We start from the raw sequence: 20872 nt of genomic DNA, 5'->3' as shown, positions 1-20872 counted from the left end.
CACAGAGAGTCGTCTAACGTCCTCAACTCGAAGAGGCCAGGTTTCACAAGCATAGAGCAAAACTGCTTTCACTGACGCGTTGTAGGTCCGACCTTTTACGGCCAGACTAACATCACGAAGGCATCAAACATGGTCCAAATTGGCATAAGCCGCTCTGGCTCTCACTATACGTGCATTGATCTCATCACTCACGCCACCACCAGCACTTATGCAGCTACCTAGATACACGAACTTCTCGACTACTTCTATCTGCTCACCATCCAGGGTGAGTACAGGATTAGAATCCTGCCAGTCTTGTAGAAGTACTTTGCACTTCAAAGGTGCAAAGCACATAACATACCTACGGACACTGATTGCTAACGGATTAAGTGAGAATTGCATGGTTTGGGCATTATCGCACAGTAAGACAATATCATCCGCATACTTAAGGTCGAGAAGTCCTTCTCCAGGCAACAGATCCACACCGCCATTACCTACATCCATCAGAGCTGTTTCCAGAATATCATCGATGGCAAAGTTGAAGAGAAATGGCGAGATTGGGCAACCCTGCCTAACCCCACTGCTTGAATGGAACAGTGAAGAGAGGTGGTTGTATGCCCTCACTCTGCCTGAGGTGTTTGCACATAGGGCCTTTAGGATGTTAATAAACTTCTCAGGCACATCTTTCTTCAATAGACAATCCCATAGAACATTCCTATCCAACGAATCGAAGGCAGCCCTGATGTCAAGAAACACTACGATTGTTGGTCTGTGACAAGTGTGACGGTGTTCTAACATTTGACGGAGGGTGAACATATAATCAATACATCCTCGACCAGAGTGAAAGCTATTCTCCTCCTCATTAGTCAAACTTTCTTGAGTTGTGAACAACCTACGAAGTACGACAGAAGCCCATAGCTTGGATGCAATCGGAAGTAAGCTTATCTCCCGATAGTTGTTACAGGAACGACGTGAACCCTTTTAGAGATAGAAACAACTATCGACCTATTCCATGATGTTGGAACACTCTCTAGCTCCCAGACCTTTGTAAACAACGTATTCATTTCCTTAACCAGAAAGTCACCACCATCTTTAAAAAGAGCCGGAGGTAAGTCATCTAGGCCTGGTGACTTGTAGCGCTTCAAGAGTTGGAGTTCCTTGTGGACTTTCGCCTCATTAGGTGGATCAGTCGTCACTGGCCATGGAGGGCAGGACATTGTGACCGATGTTGCCGGAGCAGCAGGCCAGTTGGACTGCCCTTCGAAAAATTCTGCCCATCGTCCAAGATGTCGATGGATGCTAGTCATCCTCGCAGATTGTTTGACTCACACCAGACTTCTTGCTGCTAGTGGCTCGGATGAGTTGGAAGAGCTTCTGGTGGTTACCAGATACAGCTACTGCTTCCAGCTCATTGGCACGCTCCGATTACCAGGCTCCTCGGTCCTTACACAGGCTTTGCCCGATTTCATTACGTAACAGCCTTCATTTGTGGTCAAACTCATGATCACCAGGAGAAGACCGACGGGTCTCAATGAGTTGTAAGGAGCCTGAAGAAACCCTGTGCTTATAAGCGAAACGTTTCGCGAAGCCGCAAGCGACTTTACTCGCCATTTTGATGGCGTCATGGAATTGCAACCAATGCTCATCCATACTTTTCGGTGGGATGTTAGCTAGCCCAGAAGATAGCTCGGTTCGATACATAGTTACAGCAGAAGTTGCAACCAACTTGGTGGCAGTCACTTCGTTGGCCACTGAAAAGTAGGGTAAGATTGGCGTAGACCAGGGCATGATCAGAGTCCAGATAGGTACTACAAAAGGAGCGGCAGTCTTGTACACAACCACGCCGGCGGTAGCTGGTCGCTATGTGATCACTCTGAGTCCAGGCTTGAGATTCAGAGAAAGGACGCCAGGTGGCACATCGGCGATGACTGTGCCGGAAGTTAGGTTGTGGTCTGTGCACAGTTGCACTAGACAGTCCCCGTTATCTGTCCTGCGATCAACAAGTCTTCATCGGCCACCTAAACGACTCTCTTCTGTGCCTAGACGCCCGACCTGAGCATCCAAGTCTCCGGCTAGTACTAAAATATCTGTCGAACGCACTTTCTGGAGAAGAACAGTTAACTGGTGGTAGAATCCATTGTTGACTGCATCTGGGCTGCAATCTGTCGGGGCATAGGCGGAGATGACGAAAATACATCGTTTCTCACGCCTATCTCTTCTCACTTTGATGGAACTTTCTAATCTAACAGCACATAACCGACTGTTAATGGGGATCCAATCGACTAGTGCTGCCTCAGCTCTAGCGCTTAGTGCGACACCAACGCCAGCAAGACCAGACGAAGATGCCACAGGGTCCCCGGATAAGCGCACGTGAAACAAGCTTTTTGAAGTGACAGATGGAGAGCGAATTTGTAGTACTTCACCAGAGTCTTGAATACGGGTCTCGGATAGACAGCAAACATCGATATTAAGACTTTCCAAAGACATAGCCAGTACTATCTGTTGTCCAACCTGCATAAGTGTGCGAACGTTGAAGGCAGCCAGTTTGAATGATGTACGTGGTTTCAGAAAAACTGCTTCAGTATTCGTATTTGGTGGTAGCATACAACTTTCAACCAGGCAGTGCCTCGAGAACGTTTAGATAGAACCGAGTTTCCATCATAGGCGAGCTGCTGTATAAGTCGAAAAATAAGGATAAACAGAGTGGAAATAAAAGAGAGTGAATAAATGACTTAAAAAATAATAATAACAGTAGTAATAATATGAGAACGGGTTTGTGGAGATTTTAAGAAATTTTACAGATTGAAATCATGAGTCAATTGAAGCTAGACCACTATGGAAAACCTGTAGTAACTGGATGGCCGTTTCGTCTTAGTATGGGTCTCCTCAGCAGTGCGCATCCACGATCCCGCACTCCGCGAGATTCGAGCCCAGGACCTATTAGTTTCGCGCCAGGCGCTTAACCAACTAGACCACTGAGCCGGCATCCAATGGTGTTAATAATAATAATAATAATAATAATAATAATAATAATAATAATAATAATAATGTGAACCGTTTGATTGTTAATCGAAGCAAGACAAGTATTTTCCATAAATATCGACATTTCATTATATTTGTGTGTGGGCTGTGATACTACCCGGGTGCCCAGACTGAAGCGGGTGGTTTTCATAGGGGGCCACACCCCGAGCCTTTGACCTAAAGGTCTGACCCACAAGGCAGTGAAACATCGTGAGGAGACGCAGTCCCATGGTAGCCGGTGACCAACGATTGGATCATACGTTATTTGTTCCCGCAGGATCTGGAGCCCATGCGCACCATTGGTTTAGGATCCGGTTAAAGCGCCGGACATTCGCTTTTCGTTGTTGTACATACGATCCTACTTCTTCATAGTAACCTGGTCAACCTAATCACTGTACACTCTTCTGTTACACTATGTTTAAGGAAATGTGTTATTTCATGAATTCTAACCTTGATATCCATAAATTTATTCGACTTGACTTCATTTAACTGACCGATTGATCTGTCGGATTTTCTATCTATTAACGCAACCTGTGTAACTTAAAGATTATTTTCAAGGTGTCTTGTATCTTTTCTTTAATACTTTGCAATCCTCAATTACGTACTCCTTGGAAATGTAATGATGAGACAACTCAATTATGACAACGACTTCAAAATTAAGTAAAGAAGCTTATTGAACTTCAAAGCGCTAATCATTGTATTGCGTTGCCTATCACCTCAAAACTGTAAATATTTTCTGTAATATAACTATTTCTCTCTTTTTCTTAAATAATAATCAACTGATTTTCTTGTGTGCAATAAAATCATGGATTACTTTTGTATTGTTTCGTTTCTACATTTCAGACAAAAAGATTATGATGCATCTATTCGTGAATATATCAAAACAATTGGTAAACTTGAAGCATCATTTGTTATCCAGAGAGTAAGTATGTTTGTTGTTTTCATGTTTCAGGAGACTTTATTTCAAAATACCTAAGAATGAATTAAAATTGTAGCACACAATGAATTTTGAACGAATAACTTCACAACCAAATAATTATCAAGCCTGTAGTTTGGATAATATGATGATTTTATCTATATTTCGAAGTGACTGTTTGGATTGCTTTTTGTAGTAGCGTCCTTTTAGGATTTTTTTGGGTGTGGTTTGCTTCTGTGATTGTAACAAACGAACAAAATCTTCAACAGTTACCGCAACATTTTCATTAGTTTAACAGCTATTTATTTCAGACTATCATAGTACATATTCCTCTCACTCTCGTCCTGTTGGAATAAACTAAAAAAATATAACACCAAAATTTGTTACGACCATATATAAATGAGTATATTTCCCAAAGGAAATTTCGTATTACCAATCGTTCCAATAAGTTCCGTACTTTTAATCAACATTAGTTCCTAGAAATTTCCGATTAGTTTTTGCAAAAGTACTTATTCGGTAGTTCAGAGATTCAAGCCATACATTTTATTTTACCTAATAGCTTCCATTAAGGTTTACAGATTGATGAGCAACACTATGAAACTAATAACCCGCACTAGGTTTTCCGTATTAAACATAACCACTCCTCTGTTTTTATTGAAGTATATAAGACCAGGTCAAACATGCAGCCATTTATTACGAATACTTTCTCTTTTTCTCTCCAATTTATTTTACCATTTGATCTTATATCATAAGGTGATAACTCAGTCGTTTAATGATCATCAACGTAGAATCGGGTACGAATTTACTTTAGCCTGAGTTCCCGTATCATATTACCACGACGAAATGAAATTAACTAGATGAATATTGAAGGGAAATAGTTCGAAAATTTGAAGTAGAGATCATGAACCGATTGATGTTAGACCACCACAATTGGAAACCTGGGAGCACTGGACGGCCGTTTCGTCCTATTGTGGGGCTCCCCAGCAGTGCGCATCCACGATCCCGCTCACGGGATTCGAACCCAGGGGCATCGGTCTCGCGCGCGAACGCTTAACCAACTGGACCACTGAGCCGGCATCCAATGGTGATAGTTTCTAACATCAACCAATCCACGAAATTGCGCGACATCAATCGGTTCATGATCTCAATCAAAAACTTAATCATTTCCACAACCCCTATACTAGTAACAAAGTAGAGAGTTGTGTATGAAGGAATAATGACCTTCATGATCTGGAACGAGATGAGGAGTGTGAGCATCTACGTCATTGTGATTAGTTATGGGTCACTTCACATAAAACCTCCAACCATTGATCGTGATTATCTCATTATTCATAACCGGGTATTTTGCATTTGCGAACATATCTCAAACCAATAGTTAATGATTCCATGAACTGGTGTTGCGTTTTGGTTCGTTCATCCCTAGTTGAAGTAAACACTAAATGATAATATCCTTTGTTTTTAACCACTAGGTGACTTGTTCAGATCTACTCCGCTTACTTCAGTCTCATTGTTTTTCATGATGAAACATACGAAGTATCGTCTAGTTAATTAGCTCTTTTATAGTTACTGCATTATACCAGTTATTTTTTATGATTACCTAAACAATGTAATGATGTAGTTGCTATGATCTCACTGATACAAGTTTTATCATAGGTTTTTTTATCATAAATTTTTTCACTATTCAAAAACAAGGAATATTTGAGCGAATCGTTCTTTTCAATAACTTCATCATCAGGCTCAATAGTCATAAGTCCATGAACTTGACAAAATTATATGTTAAGAATGGTGGACTTTTACATCTGTTACGACATAAAAGCTTCAAAATTATGTTATTTGTGAATTATTTGAACTTTGCTTTTTAATAGTTTCTTGAAGGCAGTCACATCATTCAGTTAACTACTTATTTAGAAGCATTAAAAGAACGAAACTTGTCAACAAGTGATCATTTAATATTACTCCTTAACTGTTATTGTCGATTACAAGATGTAGATAAGATAGAACAGTTTGTTAAAGTAAGTTAAAATGTTTTTGAATTGCTTGTTTTTCATTTTCTGATACGAAATTCTTTGTAACAATCTGTATATAATAGAAAGTGAGATTCGGTAGTCTCGAAACTGAACCTCTCACTACTAGTACTTAAGTTCAATATAGTATTTTACAGGTTTTAGTAAAGCTGAATCTTGTCTCCTTTAATTGTCATGATCAAGCTATTCGTTCGAGGAAACAAATATTGTCACTAGTCAGTCACTTATATACTGAACAAATTTAATACGTATGTTTTACGTAGTGATTGTTCTATGAAAATTCATATTTACGAAAATATATCAAAGAGCCTAATAGTGTGTTTTTTAATGAGCATGAATTTCGACACTTTAATCTCTTGGAAATGTGGAATTCGTATTTTTACAACAATTGTCACTAGTAGAACGATCTTTATCCAGTGCATTCAGTTCAGGAACAGGAATGACATTAATACTGAACCAGAGATTTTTCAAGACACTTATTTTTAAAGCAATTAGTCCCTTTTATAACTTTCGATAGAGCAATGAAAGGACGGAGTTGATCTCAAAAATGTGATGTATTTGTGCTACACATTTCAAACAATCTGGTGACACATATACTTGTCAGGGTATTTTGTATAAGGATTAATAAAGGTCAATTAAATGAAAGTTCAAGTAAACAAGGTAATAAAGTTGAGAGATGGTACAGAAAATTGTTGGATTACCCTAGGCCATAAGATGACTTAAGGATTACCGGGATAAATTCGAGGTTACGACAGATCTTTTTTGTACACATCTGGGGAGGGTGGTAAATTTACGAATAACCAAGGCTTCAGTAAACCTGCGAATTTGCCCTTGACAATTATTTTTGTCTCTACAAAAACATTGTAATCACTATTAAAACATCGTTTATCTGTTGTCCGTTATAAATGGAAATCACCTTATAGTAAATAAAAATGCGACATTCTGCTTCCAACGTAGGATCTATAAACAAGTGGATGACGTTGAACTCATATTAGTAGATATTATCTATGTGTGTATTTGAATGGCAAACCTTTGCGGATTCTACTAGTTAATATTTTACAATATTACCGTGGTTGTCCTCAACTAATTAATTCCGAAACTTAACTCTGTAAATTCAAATACTTTAATAGTCTCTGAATTTAAGAATAACCAGTTATGCTTTTGGAATATATTCATAATAAGTGAATATGACATGGCTAGTATCTATGCCAGTAGTTTCACCTCCATCCAGTATAAACGATTACCAAAAATGTTTTATTGTGTTATGATAAGACTAGACTAAGTGGTTTCAAGAATAAATGATACAGAATAGTAAAAGCAAATTGTTGCTTCTTGTTCCAGAACGACATATTTGAGACCATACTATCTTTGTTTTCTGTTACATTATTAAGTCCATCCAAGAAGCTTACACGTAACTCTACATCTCAGGTCATCAGTGTATTTACTAGTTGTTATTATTGATGGTCCAGTTTTTTTCTGAATCTAAAGTCACTTCTTTTAACCCATTACGTCGATATAATCTAGTTCCATTTACTATTTTCTTTTCTTTCAAAATTAAATATAGGCTCCTATAAATCCAATGTTAGATATAACATCAGCTTTGCATGTTTTAAAGCAATCAAAATATATTAATGCAGCTGTCAAACTAGCTGAAAATACTGACCGATACATAGACTGTATAGGTCTTTTAATAGAAGACTTAAATGATGGTAAATCAGCACTTAAAATGATCAACAGGTTGAATTTCGATGAAGTAAGTTGTGTGGTAAAAGTCTTCATTATTTTTTATCGATTATGTGTTTTATCTTATGGGTGATTTTCTTCACAGACTGACATGAATTGGTATCCCACTGAAATCCAAGGGGCACGGAAAATCTTTCACTTTTGTATGGGACTTTTCTGCAGTGCACATTTTAGGAACCAAACCTGAGGGCATTAATGGTCTTGCTATGAGAGTTTATTTTTAAGACTGTGGATTTAGAGTCCAATGGTTCATATTAGTAAGTTACTAGTATAGTGTCAAGATCATCTACCTTCATTGATGACTACTGTCTCACTTTCTATATGGCTAAGTTCGACCGTTGATGGCTTCTCATCAAAATTTGGGAAGACTCATCTCAAACCAGGTCATTATTGAGTAAATGATTATATCATTGCTGAGAGGTTTCGTAAAAGCTTACCAATGGAACCGCAGGATTGTCTCACAAAATCGTTAATTGATTGAAGCTGGAGATGTGCATCATTTGACTTCAACTGGTCTAGGCGTTAAGCAACCTGTTTGAGACCCCAAAGCCCTGGTTTCCACCCTTGACATAAGTGCACGTTCCCGAGGTACGATGACAAACTCCTGTTTAATGTTCCCTGGTATTTAGTTGCAGTTCAACTGATGTTAATTCGTCATGAAAACCACCTTCAAATTAAATGAATCTCCACCAAAAGTCCTAACAGTTATTTTTATCTGCTCACTTGTTTGTCTTTTGTTATAAAACTTATCCATAATTGGACCTTGAATAATGCACTTTCTTTGCAAGATCATTTGCTCGGATCTCATTCTATGTACTCTGAGTACTTCGTTAGTATTCAATAGGATACCAGGGTTACAGAAAGTTTACTCTTAGGGCTTCCAAACTTATTCCACCTACATTGTCATTAAACTACCAACTTGTCTCTTATCAATAATTTCACAGATGGACTATACTTTGTTGTATTACGCAAAAATTAGAAATAGATAAATGAGGCATTAATGCTGTAATAGTCCATCAGGAATATATCTTAAATGTAATCATGCCATCGGTTATGTATCTGAAGTCAATACCTACTTCGAAATGTGTTGGTTACTTAATGTAAAAGTAGATATTAGATCGGTTCATACAAACCTCTTATTTATTTCTGAAACAGCTGAGTGATAGTATTTCAGCTAGTTATTTTCTCAGAGTGATATTTTATCGACCATAAACGTTTTGTAATGATGATGCTGTTGACAAATGAAATCCCAAATGGCTCATACATAATATAGCAAAGCATACTCATATTCCGTTAAAGTAATTTTAGAACTAACTGTCAAAGTATTTCTATATGTAACTGTTATTGAGAATTTGTGATCACTGACATCTTGATTTTAGTGCTTCGTTTATTCAGCACTTCGGAAAAAATTCATATACCATCTCGTTATTATACTGAATTACATGTACAATCATTGATCTCTAAATCATATTAAACATTATTATTGATACTTAAAGTTCATTTCTCATTATATGTTTCTTTCCAGGCATTGAAATCTATCAGTGAATATGGACATCAGTTGATCACTCGTTGTCCTGAGGATACAATTAAGCTTTTGGACAAACTATGTGCTCATCCGGGTAGGATTTATATTTTCTTTTGCTTTTGAATAACATCATTTTCCCAAGTTATTACGATTTTTTTTCTCCCTTGTTTTAATAACTACCCACTTGTATCTTTGGTTATTTTTCAGATTTATGTGTAAATATTCTCGTTGAAGTTATGTAGCCGACACAAACATTCAGCGTTTGATTGAGACTTTTCGGCAATCTAGGTAACAGAAAACGATACTGTAGTGTATTTCGTTTTCTGTCTCATGCTTTTCGCTACTAAATTAACAGTACATGTCTGTATCTTTTTAAAAATAAGTTTATTTCATTAAGATTTCAACCTACCATTTTATAGGAATCCACAAAATAATGTTTGAAGTATTTCATAATTGGACTTTTATGTTAAAAATCTACATTTTCCTTGTAAATTTGATTGATCTTAAGCATAATAATGCTTTTCTAATCATTGCGCTATTGACTACTGTCGAATTAATCATACAAAACGAGTCGCATAATAATAATAATTCAATGCCGATTGGACAAAATTATTGTAAGACCTCATATAAACATTTATCTCCCTACATAATCGTGGTTTACCTACATTATAACTTCTTTGGATTGTCCTGTGCAACTTTAGTACTAGCATTTCGCTGGTTGTATCGCCTCTAAATTGTAGATGCATAGGCAGTGGCTTTTTGCTCACGGTTAGGCTTTATGCTCTCTTTTCTTGGCTGAATATTTACTTATAAACAACTCAAAATATCAATTTTCTCAGGGTAGTACGCAGTGCCTTTGTTTCTTTTTCAACCGCATCTAGGGAGCATATGGTCTTTATTCTCTAATAGTGTTCTAATCAGGTTCCTTTTATATTGTAGAGAATCAAAACTAAAAACATTTGTATATTAGACAGTCTAAGTAGTTTTCTTGCTTAATTTTCTTCTCAATAACCCATCTACTCTTCTTGTAAATAAAACATCTAGAGAGGCTCTCCTACCTCTATTTTGTTCCTCACATGTGAATTTTTTGGGGGGATCAACTTCATTTAATCGCTTGAATGTTTCTATCGGGTCAGTATGGTCGTTACAAAGGATAAACGTATCGGTATTAAAATGGAAACTTGTCAATCTGTTGTATTAGTGGACCGTTTTTTAGTTTAGCGAGAAAAATATCAGCCAATATGGGGTCACTTAGTGTGTCCATCGTGACATCACTTATTTGTCTGTATATTTCACCATCGAACTTAAAGTTTACGTTCATAGTACATTTCAGTAATAATTCTTCAATCATGTCCATAAGGGTTATAGTGTGTTTCTTGTTCTCTAAGTTATTCACAGATATATTATGCACTCTTCCTGAGTGGAACATTTGCAAACCATGATGTTACGTCCAGGAACTGGATTACTATGCTTCACTATGCGTTCGTGGAGTGGTTTTAAATGGTTACTAACAGCTCTGATACTGTATGATAAGGGGAATTGTACATGTCGCAAATTGGTCTCAATAAGATATTCGGTTTGTGCACCTTCGGTAGTGAGTAGAACCTTGGTAAATGGGTACATGTCAGCGTAATTGTTTCGTATATGTTTGATATAATTCCCTATTGATCTCTAATTTTTTTCTTAAGGGTTAAGATGTTATTTCTCTTATCAACACAGTCTTTTTTGTTCAGTGGGACAGTTTTTTCTTTTGTATTTGCTTTGAACCTGACCACTTTTTGGATTATTAATGTTAATATATAACTATAGAACCTGACAATAATTTATTGAAAAGAATATTCTTCATTCATACATCTGTGTTTTAGTATGATCAGGATTTTTCAGTGATAGTCACCATTTATTTTATTCGTTGTACGTTTTTACTTATGAATGATTATTTCTTCGTTGTTTGGTTGTAGATGCTAATCGAATCAATGTACAACACTTCTTGAAAGTGTTTGTCAACAATCCTAAGGGTTTAATGCAGTTTCTTGATCGTTACATCAATGTAAGTTTTATTGTTTTTGCCGTTATTTCTTGTTGCTGTTAATGCAAAGCAGTCATTTTAAAAACATACTTGTATGTTGTCTTAACAATCGAATTATTAAATAACCAGTTCCCTAACATAACATTTACTAAAGTTCCATATTTAAACAACTTAAATTATTTTTGTAACCTTTTTATGGTTATACAATATGACATTTAGTGATCAGTGACATACACTGAATACCAGTTTTCATGGTGGAAGGGCATAAATGTCTTCTTGAATCAATGTCCGCATATGTTAGGACCACTAAGTGAATATTGATAAACTTAGATTTTAAATTATTTGGTACAGATGATTGTAAATTGACTGGTGTGACTGTTTACGTTAATCGATTCAAGTGGTTGTACTTTGTATTTCGCTGCTTACCTAATGACTACCTAAATATGTTGCACTGGCCAGTGTACATATAAATATAGTTATTCGTTACCTTCCTCTTATTTCTTTATTTTTAATAGTATTTTCTTACTTTCCAATATTCCATTCTACTTGTTATTTATGATCTTTATTTATTACTTTTAGTTTTCTTCGTTAATTTCGGCATCATTGTTTTCACTTCACAGTGATCTATGTTGTTTTTACTTGGATCTATGCATAAGTATATCCCAGGTCCTATGTTGTTTATTACCGGCTTTAACAAATTTATCTAAATTACATGACATTTGTGAAGTTTAAACTTATTCACCCCACAAATGACAAGCAAGATACGGACGATCACAAGCAAAATTATGCAATATTGTTTATCACTATTGAATATATCATAGAAAATAATTACTAATGCCCGTGTATTTGCCGACTCAACATAGATCTTTCAGGGAGAAGAATCTCTTGTAACAACACTAATTATTAGTTAGTAAATACATCCACAGGTAATTCTGAATAAACGTTGGCAGTCGTGTGGACATGTAAGTATACACTCGGTCACCGTTGCAATTCACACGAATCTCATAAATACTGTTCAGCTGGTCTACGATACTCTCGTTCAACCACTCACCAAACACCTATGAATTTTATAGAACAAATGGATTATGTTTAGTAGTGGAATCTTGGGCGCGCGTTTGTTCCTATTTGCAACTCGTCATGTGGATGTACCTTATTATTAATGCCATAAACGCCTATGGATTTTTACATTTTCTTTACGGTTCAATTGTGTTTTTTTCATATGTGTTCTATACTAAATCACTGTTTCTCTCTTTCTTCGCCTAATTTCAAGACGGCTTCACCTTCTAAATTGGTTGCAGGAGTTGTGGATACATTCTTAGAATTATTATTATATGAAGCGAATCGATTGGAAGCTGATAAATCAATGACCAATGAAGAATCAGTTCAACTATTTCAAATGGCGATGCAATTATTATCGAATAGTGAGGTTAGTTTAAAGCAGACACCTTTTCTAAATAATACCTTGCCGTCACGAAGTATTTTTCTGTTAATCTTTTCGTTTCATTTCGGTGAATAAGCTTAGGGAGTCTTGATTGTAATCATGTAGAGCCTAAAAGGTTAATGAAAAAAGGACACATTAATTATATTACTTATTACTATGATTTAGACGGTTGTGTTCTTTCATAAACATTTTTCTGTTTCTTACTTGCAAAATCACTAAGTTGTCATAATTTATGGACTAGTTTTTGACTCCTATCCAATCGCCATGAGTAATTATAGCGTCTATCTATGCGAATTTAGTTTTGAATCTTTGTCTAATATGCGATTTGTTGGATAGGATAATTTTAATTGCTTTCAGTTTGACCTATTTAATACGTTGTTCAAATCTTATTGACGAGTCTTAGACAGGCGCAAAATTTTTGCCCTCTAAAGGGCTAATAGAGTGAAAAAATATTTCTTTTCAATTCGTCTTTCATCACATCCCTCTCTCTAAAATTTGAATTAGCAAAATACTTTGATAACAAGGAAATTAAATAGTGGTTAGGTAAAAATAATGAAGCGAATATCAACTTTATGTAAGCACACAAAAGTGCGAAAAATTCTGAAAAGTTGGAAGGAATCAAAATTAAGTTATAACCTACTTTGGTATAGCCTGTGTGGATGACTAGGATAGAGTGAAGGTTTGTACAAACTACTTTTGAGTATGGTGGTTAGATTTTTAAATGTGGATTCTGATAACTTCAACAGTATGCAAACGAAAAACTTGTAGACCATACGAAAAATTTAATGGGATACGCTGGATAATTTTTAAGACTCTATTCTTGTCAAGTTGTTGTTTCAATCAAGTAAATGAGAGTAGACTTCTTAATCATTAACTGTCCGTCGTCTAACCTGGCCAGATAAAGTGTTCAACCATAAAACAACGAATTATTTGTTTTCAATTAGTTTGTAGTTACGATTTGTAGAATTTGTATTTAATTGGATACTGTTTACGCATTACATTAGTTTTAAATTATATTTTTTTATAATCACCTAATATAGCTGCAATACGATGAAAAGAAAGCTTTAGTTGTTTGCCATCAGCGACAATTTTACAAAGGTTGTATCTATTTATGGGAGAAACAAAAGTTGTAAGTTTTCTTAATTTGAATAAATGACAGTGTGTTCTAAACTTATAACTTAGATATGATCAAATCCTTCGATATTACATATCACAAGATATGAATGAAGAGATAATGAGTGTATGTGAAGATTATGGGTACGTCTTGCATTTTCTTGTGTTTAATAGCGCATCTTATTTTTAAATACTTGAGCAAATTTGGTGATTCCCCCGTCTAATTCATGTTACATAACATTTATCGAACTGATAGTGTAAAGTATTAATATTAAGTAAAAGTTGTTATCATAAGTATTACAGCATGATGTGAAATATTATGTGATCGTTTTCTCCTTACAAATAAAAAATGTGATGAATCTTATTGCCATTGCGTACATAATTTAACGTTTCTTACATATGTAACTCTTCATTTGGCCTACTTTTCGTTGTTATTTTATGTAATGAATTCGGGTTTTAAAAATGATGAATAAGTATCCAATCATCAAGTCAATGAGTAGTATACTAATCGACCAATGGTATGCAGTAGTCCTGTGACCGAATAATGGCTGCCCAAGAGACTGTATTGTTGACCCAAGCCCTTAAGTAATTTCAAATCAGACCACTGGCTAGAAGGATAGGTTTTGCTGTATAACGTAATAAAACGCTTATTTACAAAATATAACATGATAATGTGACGTTAGTGATTGGGCGAAATCAATTTATAGTTTATTTACTCTCCAACCAATTAAGGACTGATTTTCAGGTCTAGTTCTTGCTTGTAATATTATTCTGATTTGTTTTACAGGTTTAAAGGTGAAAAAAGCATACGTTGTTTTATAACTGAGTAACCGCTTATTGATTTGGCCTCTGACTAAGCCACATTTACTAAGCGTGTTTAGTGGGGTGTGATTTAAAAGTCTGGTATCTAAACCAATTCGTTAACAAATTATTTTATTCTCATACTATCCTAGTAACTAGAGCTTCAATTTCACAATGCGAAATATTATGCTTCTTGTCAGTTATTAAAATGTTCTTTTGCTTTCTACCATAGATTGGTAGCTAACTCTTCTGTTTTCATCATCGAATAACCTATGTCTTTAGTTGAGTGATTACGTCTTCTTCACGCTGTCGATAATTCACTTGTCCATGTTTATTATTTATCTAGTAACCAAATGCCCAATTTATGGCTTACTGCTTTGATTAATTACGCACACAAACCCGAACATTCAGATATTCTTAAACGAGTCATAGATCGTAAGTTCTATTTTTATCTATTTATTTAATCAATAATAACTTTTTCAACTTCACTTTTATCACTCTATATTCATTATACTTAAAAATATGGTTTATTTTAGTCAAGCTATTCATCTTTATTGAGAATTCTATCAAGAACTATATGAACTGTATGGATCATTGATGACCATTGCTGAAGAGTCTCGTACTAGGACAAAACGGTTGTCCGGTGCTTCCAGGTTTTCAGTGGTGGTCTAATGTAGATGGTTTCACGATCTCGATGAAACTATACCAAAGATTAGTTTTCGTGGCTTTGTTAAAATGCTTCCGAGTGGTTAAATATAAATAAACTTCCTAGGAATGTTTAGTGATGACTGTTAAAACATTTTATTATCCGAAACATGTTTGTTCATAACAGATATGAAAACTGTAAGAAGAACAATCTTATAATGAATAAAATGTGTCATTTAATCTGTAGATAAAATAAACTGTTAAGTATCATCGAATTTTGCTGGTAAAGTACCTAAATCACTTTAGAACTAGCCTGTAGAGAGTAACTAATCAGTTGGATGTGGCTATTATTCTCGCTACAAAAATACTACTTTAAAACTTGCTTTATCTGTGGACTAGACTTTGAATGAAAAATAATTTCGATCTTGTTACCTTCACGTCCATGAGTAACTTTCTCAACTCTTAATCTAGTTTGTTCGAATGACATTTAAGCATTTTAAATCTTTATTCTAGACACGAATTGACTAAACGCACGTTCTAGTCTTCCTATGGGGAATTTTGAAGTTATTTATTGATATCTTACAATTACTTACTTGAAATTTTCTATTACTAGTTGATGGCTAAGCAACTGACATTAAATCCTTAAAGGATAATAAACAGTGAAGGTGAATCTCTATATATTGTAAATTATCTTTTCACAATATCTCCCAATGATTACTTTCCAATATACTAAGTTTTGACTTTAATTAGTCTATTGATATATGAGTATTTTCAGTATGATGATTTGTGGAGATTGTAGTATTTTCACAGTCGACCAGTGGAGGTGAATCCATGTCGGGTGTGAGACAGTTATCCACCTCAGACAATGGATGAAGGGTTGCGCAAGATCATGGATCGATTGGAGTTAAACATTAACACCGATGGATGTTGGTTCGGTGGTCTAGAGGTTGAGAGTTTGCTCTCGAGATCGGGGGTCCTGGGTTTCAGTCCCGTGTGCGTGATCTTGGGTGAATACTTCTAGGGTGTTCCATACTAGGACGAAACAGCCTTTCGGTGCTTCCAAGTTTTCAATGATGGTCTAGTTTAGATCGACTCGTGAATCCAAATATGAATATTTCTCATAATAAATTTTGTTACGTGTGTGTAGATACTCAATGAAAATAATTTTATTTATAATACTAATCAATTAAGATATTTATTGATTGTAAACTTCTCAGTTGTCTATTTTTAACTGATTGTTATGTTTCACTTCACATTTTACTTTCCATTCTTTTGAAAATTTATGCAGAAGTGGACCGTTTAAATCTGGCATCACCACTTGTTGTCCTACAGTTATTGTGTGATAGTGATCATGAAAATTGTTGTAATGTTGGAACGATACGTGTAAGTTATGATCATCTTTAAAACCAGTATCTGTTATCATTTTGTATATATATACGTATATAACACTTCCAAAGAGTGCTATCTTAAGTGAGGGTTTCTCCTCTCCGAATATTCATCATCTGTAGCATTAGCATTTCAGTAATCACTTGTATACATTACTTCTGATTTCACAACGTTACACGTAAGGCTACTAATAATATATGTATCTATGTATATTTCATAAATGGATCTTCACTTTTTGTGCTTACCGGATATGTATATTGATTTTCTTTCTCAAATAATCTTCTAATTTCTTACGATGCTTATTCTGTTTCATAGGATTATCTTCTACGCCACTTAGAAGCTGGCAGTAATCGAATTAACAGTATGAAAAATGAAGTGGACCGTCTCCGTAAGGAAACAATGCATAATCGTGAAGTAGTACGTAAATTAAACAATCAGTAAGTTTTTTTGTATTCGTCAGATTTTCATGATTAATAATCCAAATCATGGACCGACCAATGTTAGACCACCATTGAAAACCCAGAAGCAGCGAGCGGCTGTTTCATCTTGCTGTGGGACTCCTCAGCAGTGCGTATCCACGATCCCTCAAGGGATTCGAACCACAGGACCCTCGGTTCCACGTATGAACGCTTAACCTCTAGATCACTGAGTCGGCATCCAACGCTGTTAATGTTTATTTCCAACCAATGATTTTGACGTTGCGACTCTTCTGTATTGATACTTGACTGTTTGATTGATTGAGTTTAAGCATATTTTAATTTTTCTTGGCCCTCTTCAGTCAGTCAGATACAACGTAGAACCAGGCACATATATGTATCGGTCCAAGTTGCTACACCTCATTAGCACAACAAGATAAACACCGAATTCGTAGAAGTGCTTACTTTAGCAGTGGCAACATATAAAAGGAAGATTGTATATAAGGATATAATGCAAGAAGAAAGAATTAGTTCGTAGAAAGAAAGGAATAAAGTAATTTTAATCTCACAGTTTAAAGGAAGACAAAGAGTGTACACACCTACGCCATTGTGAGCAATTCTGATCCATATCACCCAGAGTCTCCAACCATTAGTTACAATAGTCGCGCGGACCCTAACCAAGTAGTCTGCATCTACCAACACAGTTGGATGAAGTTATCAACACACATTTCGGAGTGGCAGAGGCGTTAACAGTATTTTTGGTAATGGAAAAGGTTAGACACATAGGATAGGAGTTGAGAAGCATGAATTCGCCGATAGAAAGGTATAAAATAATTTTAGAACCCAGGGTTTAATGGAAGATAAAGAGTGGTTGTACCTGTCCAATTGTGATCATTCCTTAGCCATTTCACCTAATAATAATAGCTCTGACCTCCCCCAGGTAGTTTGTACATAGAGACATGGTTCAATTCAATCGTCACTAATTTCATGGACTGGTATCATGTTCTGGTTTAGCCGCTCCTTGCTTTCTTCCAACCTACTCCTACACCAGTAAACAACGCTTGTCGAAGTAGGCAGTGATTAGGCAAGCAACGACACGTTGCTTTTTTAGAGATTTCATCTATAGAATAATTCTGGTATTTCCATGATAAGATTTTCATTATTCCTCTCCGAAAGCATATTGTTAATTACCGTTTTTCATCTCTTTTCCTACCACTAATTTGTTTATATGTTTTCGCGTTCTAGAGTGAAAATATTCCAACAACAAAAGTGTCAGCTGTGTCATCAAAGCCTGGACCCTCCATCAATTCATTTTTTATGTGACCATTCTTATCATAGGGTGTAGGTGAAATGTTTGAATTTTACTGTTTCCTTGTATAATCTGTGTTCTCTCGAAAAGTGATAAAATTATTACATTAATCATCAATAAACCTTAACCATTGTGAAGAAATTTGACAATCATGGTACTAGTTATTATTTAATCATCAATTAACGTGAAAATCTCAGTAGTATTGGTAGTCAGTAATAACCTAAATGTTTCGGTGGCAACGTATCTTACTGATATTACACGAGATAGATTTTAGTCCTATTTCTTAGAAGACTGTAGATACGCCTCGTTGGCAAGTACCAACTACCATGAAATTTAGGTCAAGGGATTCATATTGATTGCCCCTAATCACTTAGCAAAAACAGATCGTTTTGTGCAATTACTTATACTAACAATCAGAATAAGTTGTGCATTTGACTAAATAGTATCATTCTCTTGGCTTAGTTAAGATTCTATAGACTTTTGTTTAATTAATATTAAACGGTTTCTCCACTTTCGTTCCGCTATATTGCCTGTTTACATTCTCGTCTCTCTACTGACATAGTGATAGTCATTGTACATTGGTTAAAACTTATTTCCCAATATAATTAGAAAGATTAGGTGTTGAATAAATGGAATATACTTCTGGGTACGCTCAGCCTATGACTCTCAAATAGGACGAAGTACGCAAACTGGATTTCACCGCTAATCACATTTTATCTATTCCATATAAACTTAAACATAATGGCTTTATCGAGACAATCTCTCCAGGATGACCAAATACCAACTAAAACTGATCAAAATTCCGTCAAAATATCAACAACGTGATAATCCAAACCATTTTAAAGTAAAGATTAAATGTCTTACTGGAAAATAATACTTTTTTTGAGAAATTCATATATATATATATATATATATATATATATATTATATATATATATATATATATATATCTTCAGCATTATACTTGGTATCTATAACGTTAAACATGGAAAAGGCTGTGGTGAAACTACTCATTTACAGATTCGACAACAGTTCTTATAATTTTGTACTATATATATTCATATGATATTCATTATCTGACTATGAAAATTTAGTTTTTATCACGATTGCTAGAAAAATAACTGTCATGGTTTTGTATTGTCGAAATTAATAAACTGTTATATTATTGAAGTATTTGCTAACCTCTTTTTAAATTTTTCCTAATGTAAAATAGAACCTTGGTATATAAAGACTAATTAATTTTTTCTATAGATAATATTCATCCATATTTTTCTTGTTAGGTTGTTTTTCATCTTGTTGGTGAGTTAGAAATGTAAGAATCTAAGTCTCTCAAGAATCACACATGTATAAATTGTATTTGATATATGAAAGCAAATTAAAACTGAGTCGTGGTAATTTTATTTAATAAATTGCCTTCGTTAAGTTTTACGATTGAGACTCTTTTAATATGAATAGAATCTAATGTGAACTCGATAAATCGGGTAACTGATACACAACATTTTGAAAGCAAATCCTCAAAATGTGATGGGATACAGAAAAAAATTAGAAATTCAAAAGAAGGTTAGTATTCATGAATACAATTTGGCTAATGAAATAATAACAAAATTAGCAAACTAAAAGTAAAAATAATCGGTTAAATAGCAACCAAAGTCATGGTGGATATATGAAATAGAAAAAAATGTTATCGTGGTTATACTTACAACCAAGAACTATTATTTATGGACAAAAAGACTAGATAACCTGAGTTCATTCTTTCAGCAAGATTCAATAAAATAAATGTAGAAATTCATGAAATACTGGATGTTTATCACACCGTTTCGTAGTGTACTAAACAGTTTTTTTTTTACATATTTTCCCTGCTCATGGAAAAACATCAATGTTACTTTGTATGCATTTTTTCTGCCTATAAATTATTGATTAATAGATGCTTTGACAACTATGCTTATGGTGATCAACAATGCCCTCAATGTGCACCTCAAAATAAGTAAGTTATTTTGTAGTTATGATGATCAGATTTTTTCCTCATACTTTTGTATTGATTGCTGTTTACTGGCGTTTATTTTATCGGCATTACTATCATTTTTAAATAGACTGTCCACGAAAACCATCACCGAATGTTTTCTTTAAAAAAAAACACAGTTTGCTTAAATTGGTTTAATTCTATGTTGCTGATCATCAGTTTCAGCTTATTTGCTAATATATTCAATATTACTAGCATACAATAGATGTGGCTAACGCTTTGTGTTACGGGCTTTATGTTGTTGATATCTCTCTATCAATCAATCGTAGTTACATAATTTTACAATATGTATCACAGCTTCAACTTTTTCTCAATTTTTTATTACTGTTCCCCTTGTAGACTTTCCATTCGCTAGGTAAAAATAGATGAGCAGTTGTTTTCATATCTTGAAAATTCTAACTTTTAAATTCTTTCAATTATTCTATGGTCTTTAGTCTCTGTTCATGGTGTTTCTAGTTTGCACGAAATAGTTCATTCTACATTTCATCAAATGAATCCTGTAAATGA

General features: G+C 34.9%; 1 protein-coding gene across 1 annotated transcript in view; it reads left to right on the top strand.

The window, feature by feature from the left end:
* VPS11 (Vacuolar protein sorting-associated protein 11) overlaps positions 1-20872 on the top strand; it is a gene marked incomplete at its 3' end in the record, with an annotated part of 50403 nt that overhangs the window by 24829 nt on the left and 4702 nt on the right. The window contains exons 13-25 of the mRNA XM_035731193.2: positions 3844-3922; positions 5782-5928; positions 7505-7693; positions 9209-9302; positions 11167-11255; positions 12505-12660; positions 13716-13804; positions 13858-13932; positions 14936-15024; positions 16523-16617; positions 16936-17057; positions 18282-18377; positions 20270-20329. Of these exons, the coding sequence (XP_035588286.1) occupies positions 3844-3922; positions 5782-5928; positions 7505-7693; positions 9209-9302; positions 11167-11255; positions 12505-12660; positions 13716-13804; positions 13858-13932; positions 14936-15024; positions 16523-16617; positions 16936-17057; positions 18282-18377; positions 20270-20329 (1380 nt within the window). The remainder of the gene's footprint in view (positions 1-3843; positions 3923-5781; positions 5929-7504; positions 7694-9208; positions 9303-11166; positions 11256-12504; positions 12661-13715; positions 13805-13857; positions 13933-14935; positions 15025-16522; positions 16618-16935; positions 17058-18281; positions 18378-20269; positions 20330-20872) is intronic.

Source organism: Schistosoma haematobium, chromosome 1 (genome assembly GCF_000699445.3).
Source record: "Schistosoma haematobium chromosome 1, whole genome shotgun sequence".
Taxonomy (NCBI): domain Eukaryota; kingdom Metazoa; phylum Platyhelminthes; class Trematoda; order Strigeidida; family Schistosomatidae; genus Schistosoma; species Schistosoma haematobium.
The sequence above is the reverse complement of the archived record's forward strand: the minus strand, read 5'-3'. Positions and strand labels throughout refer to the sequence as shown.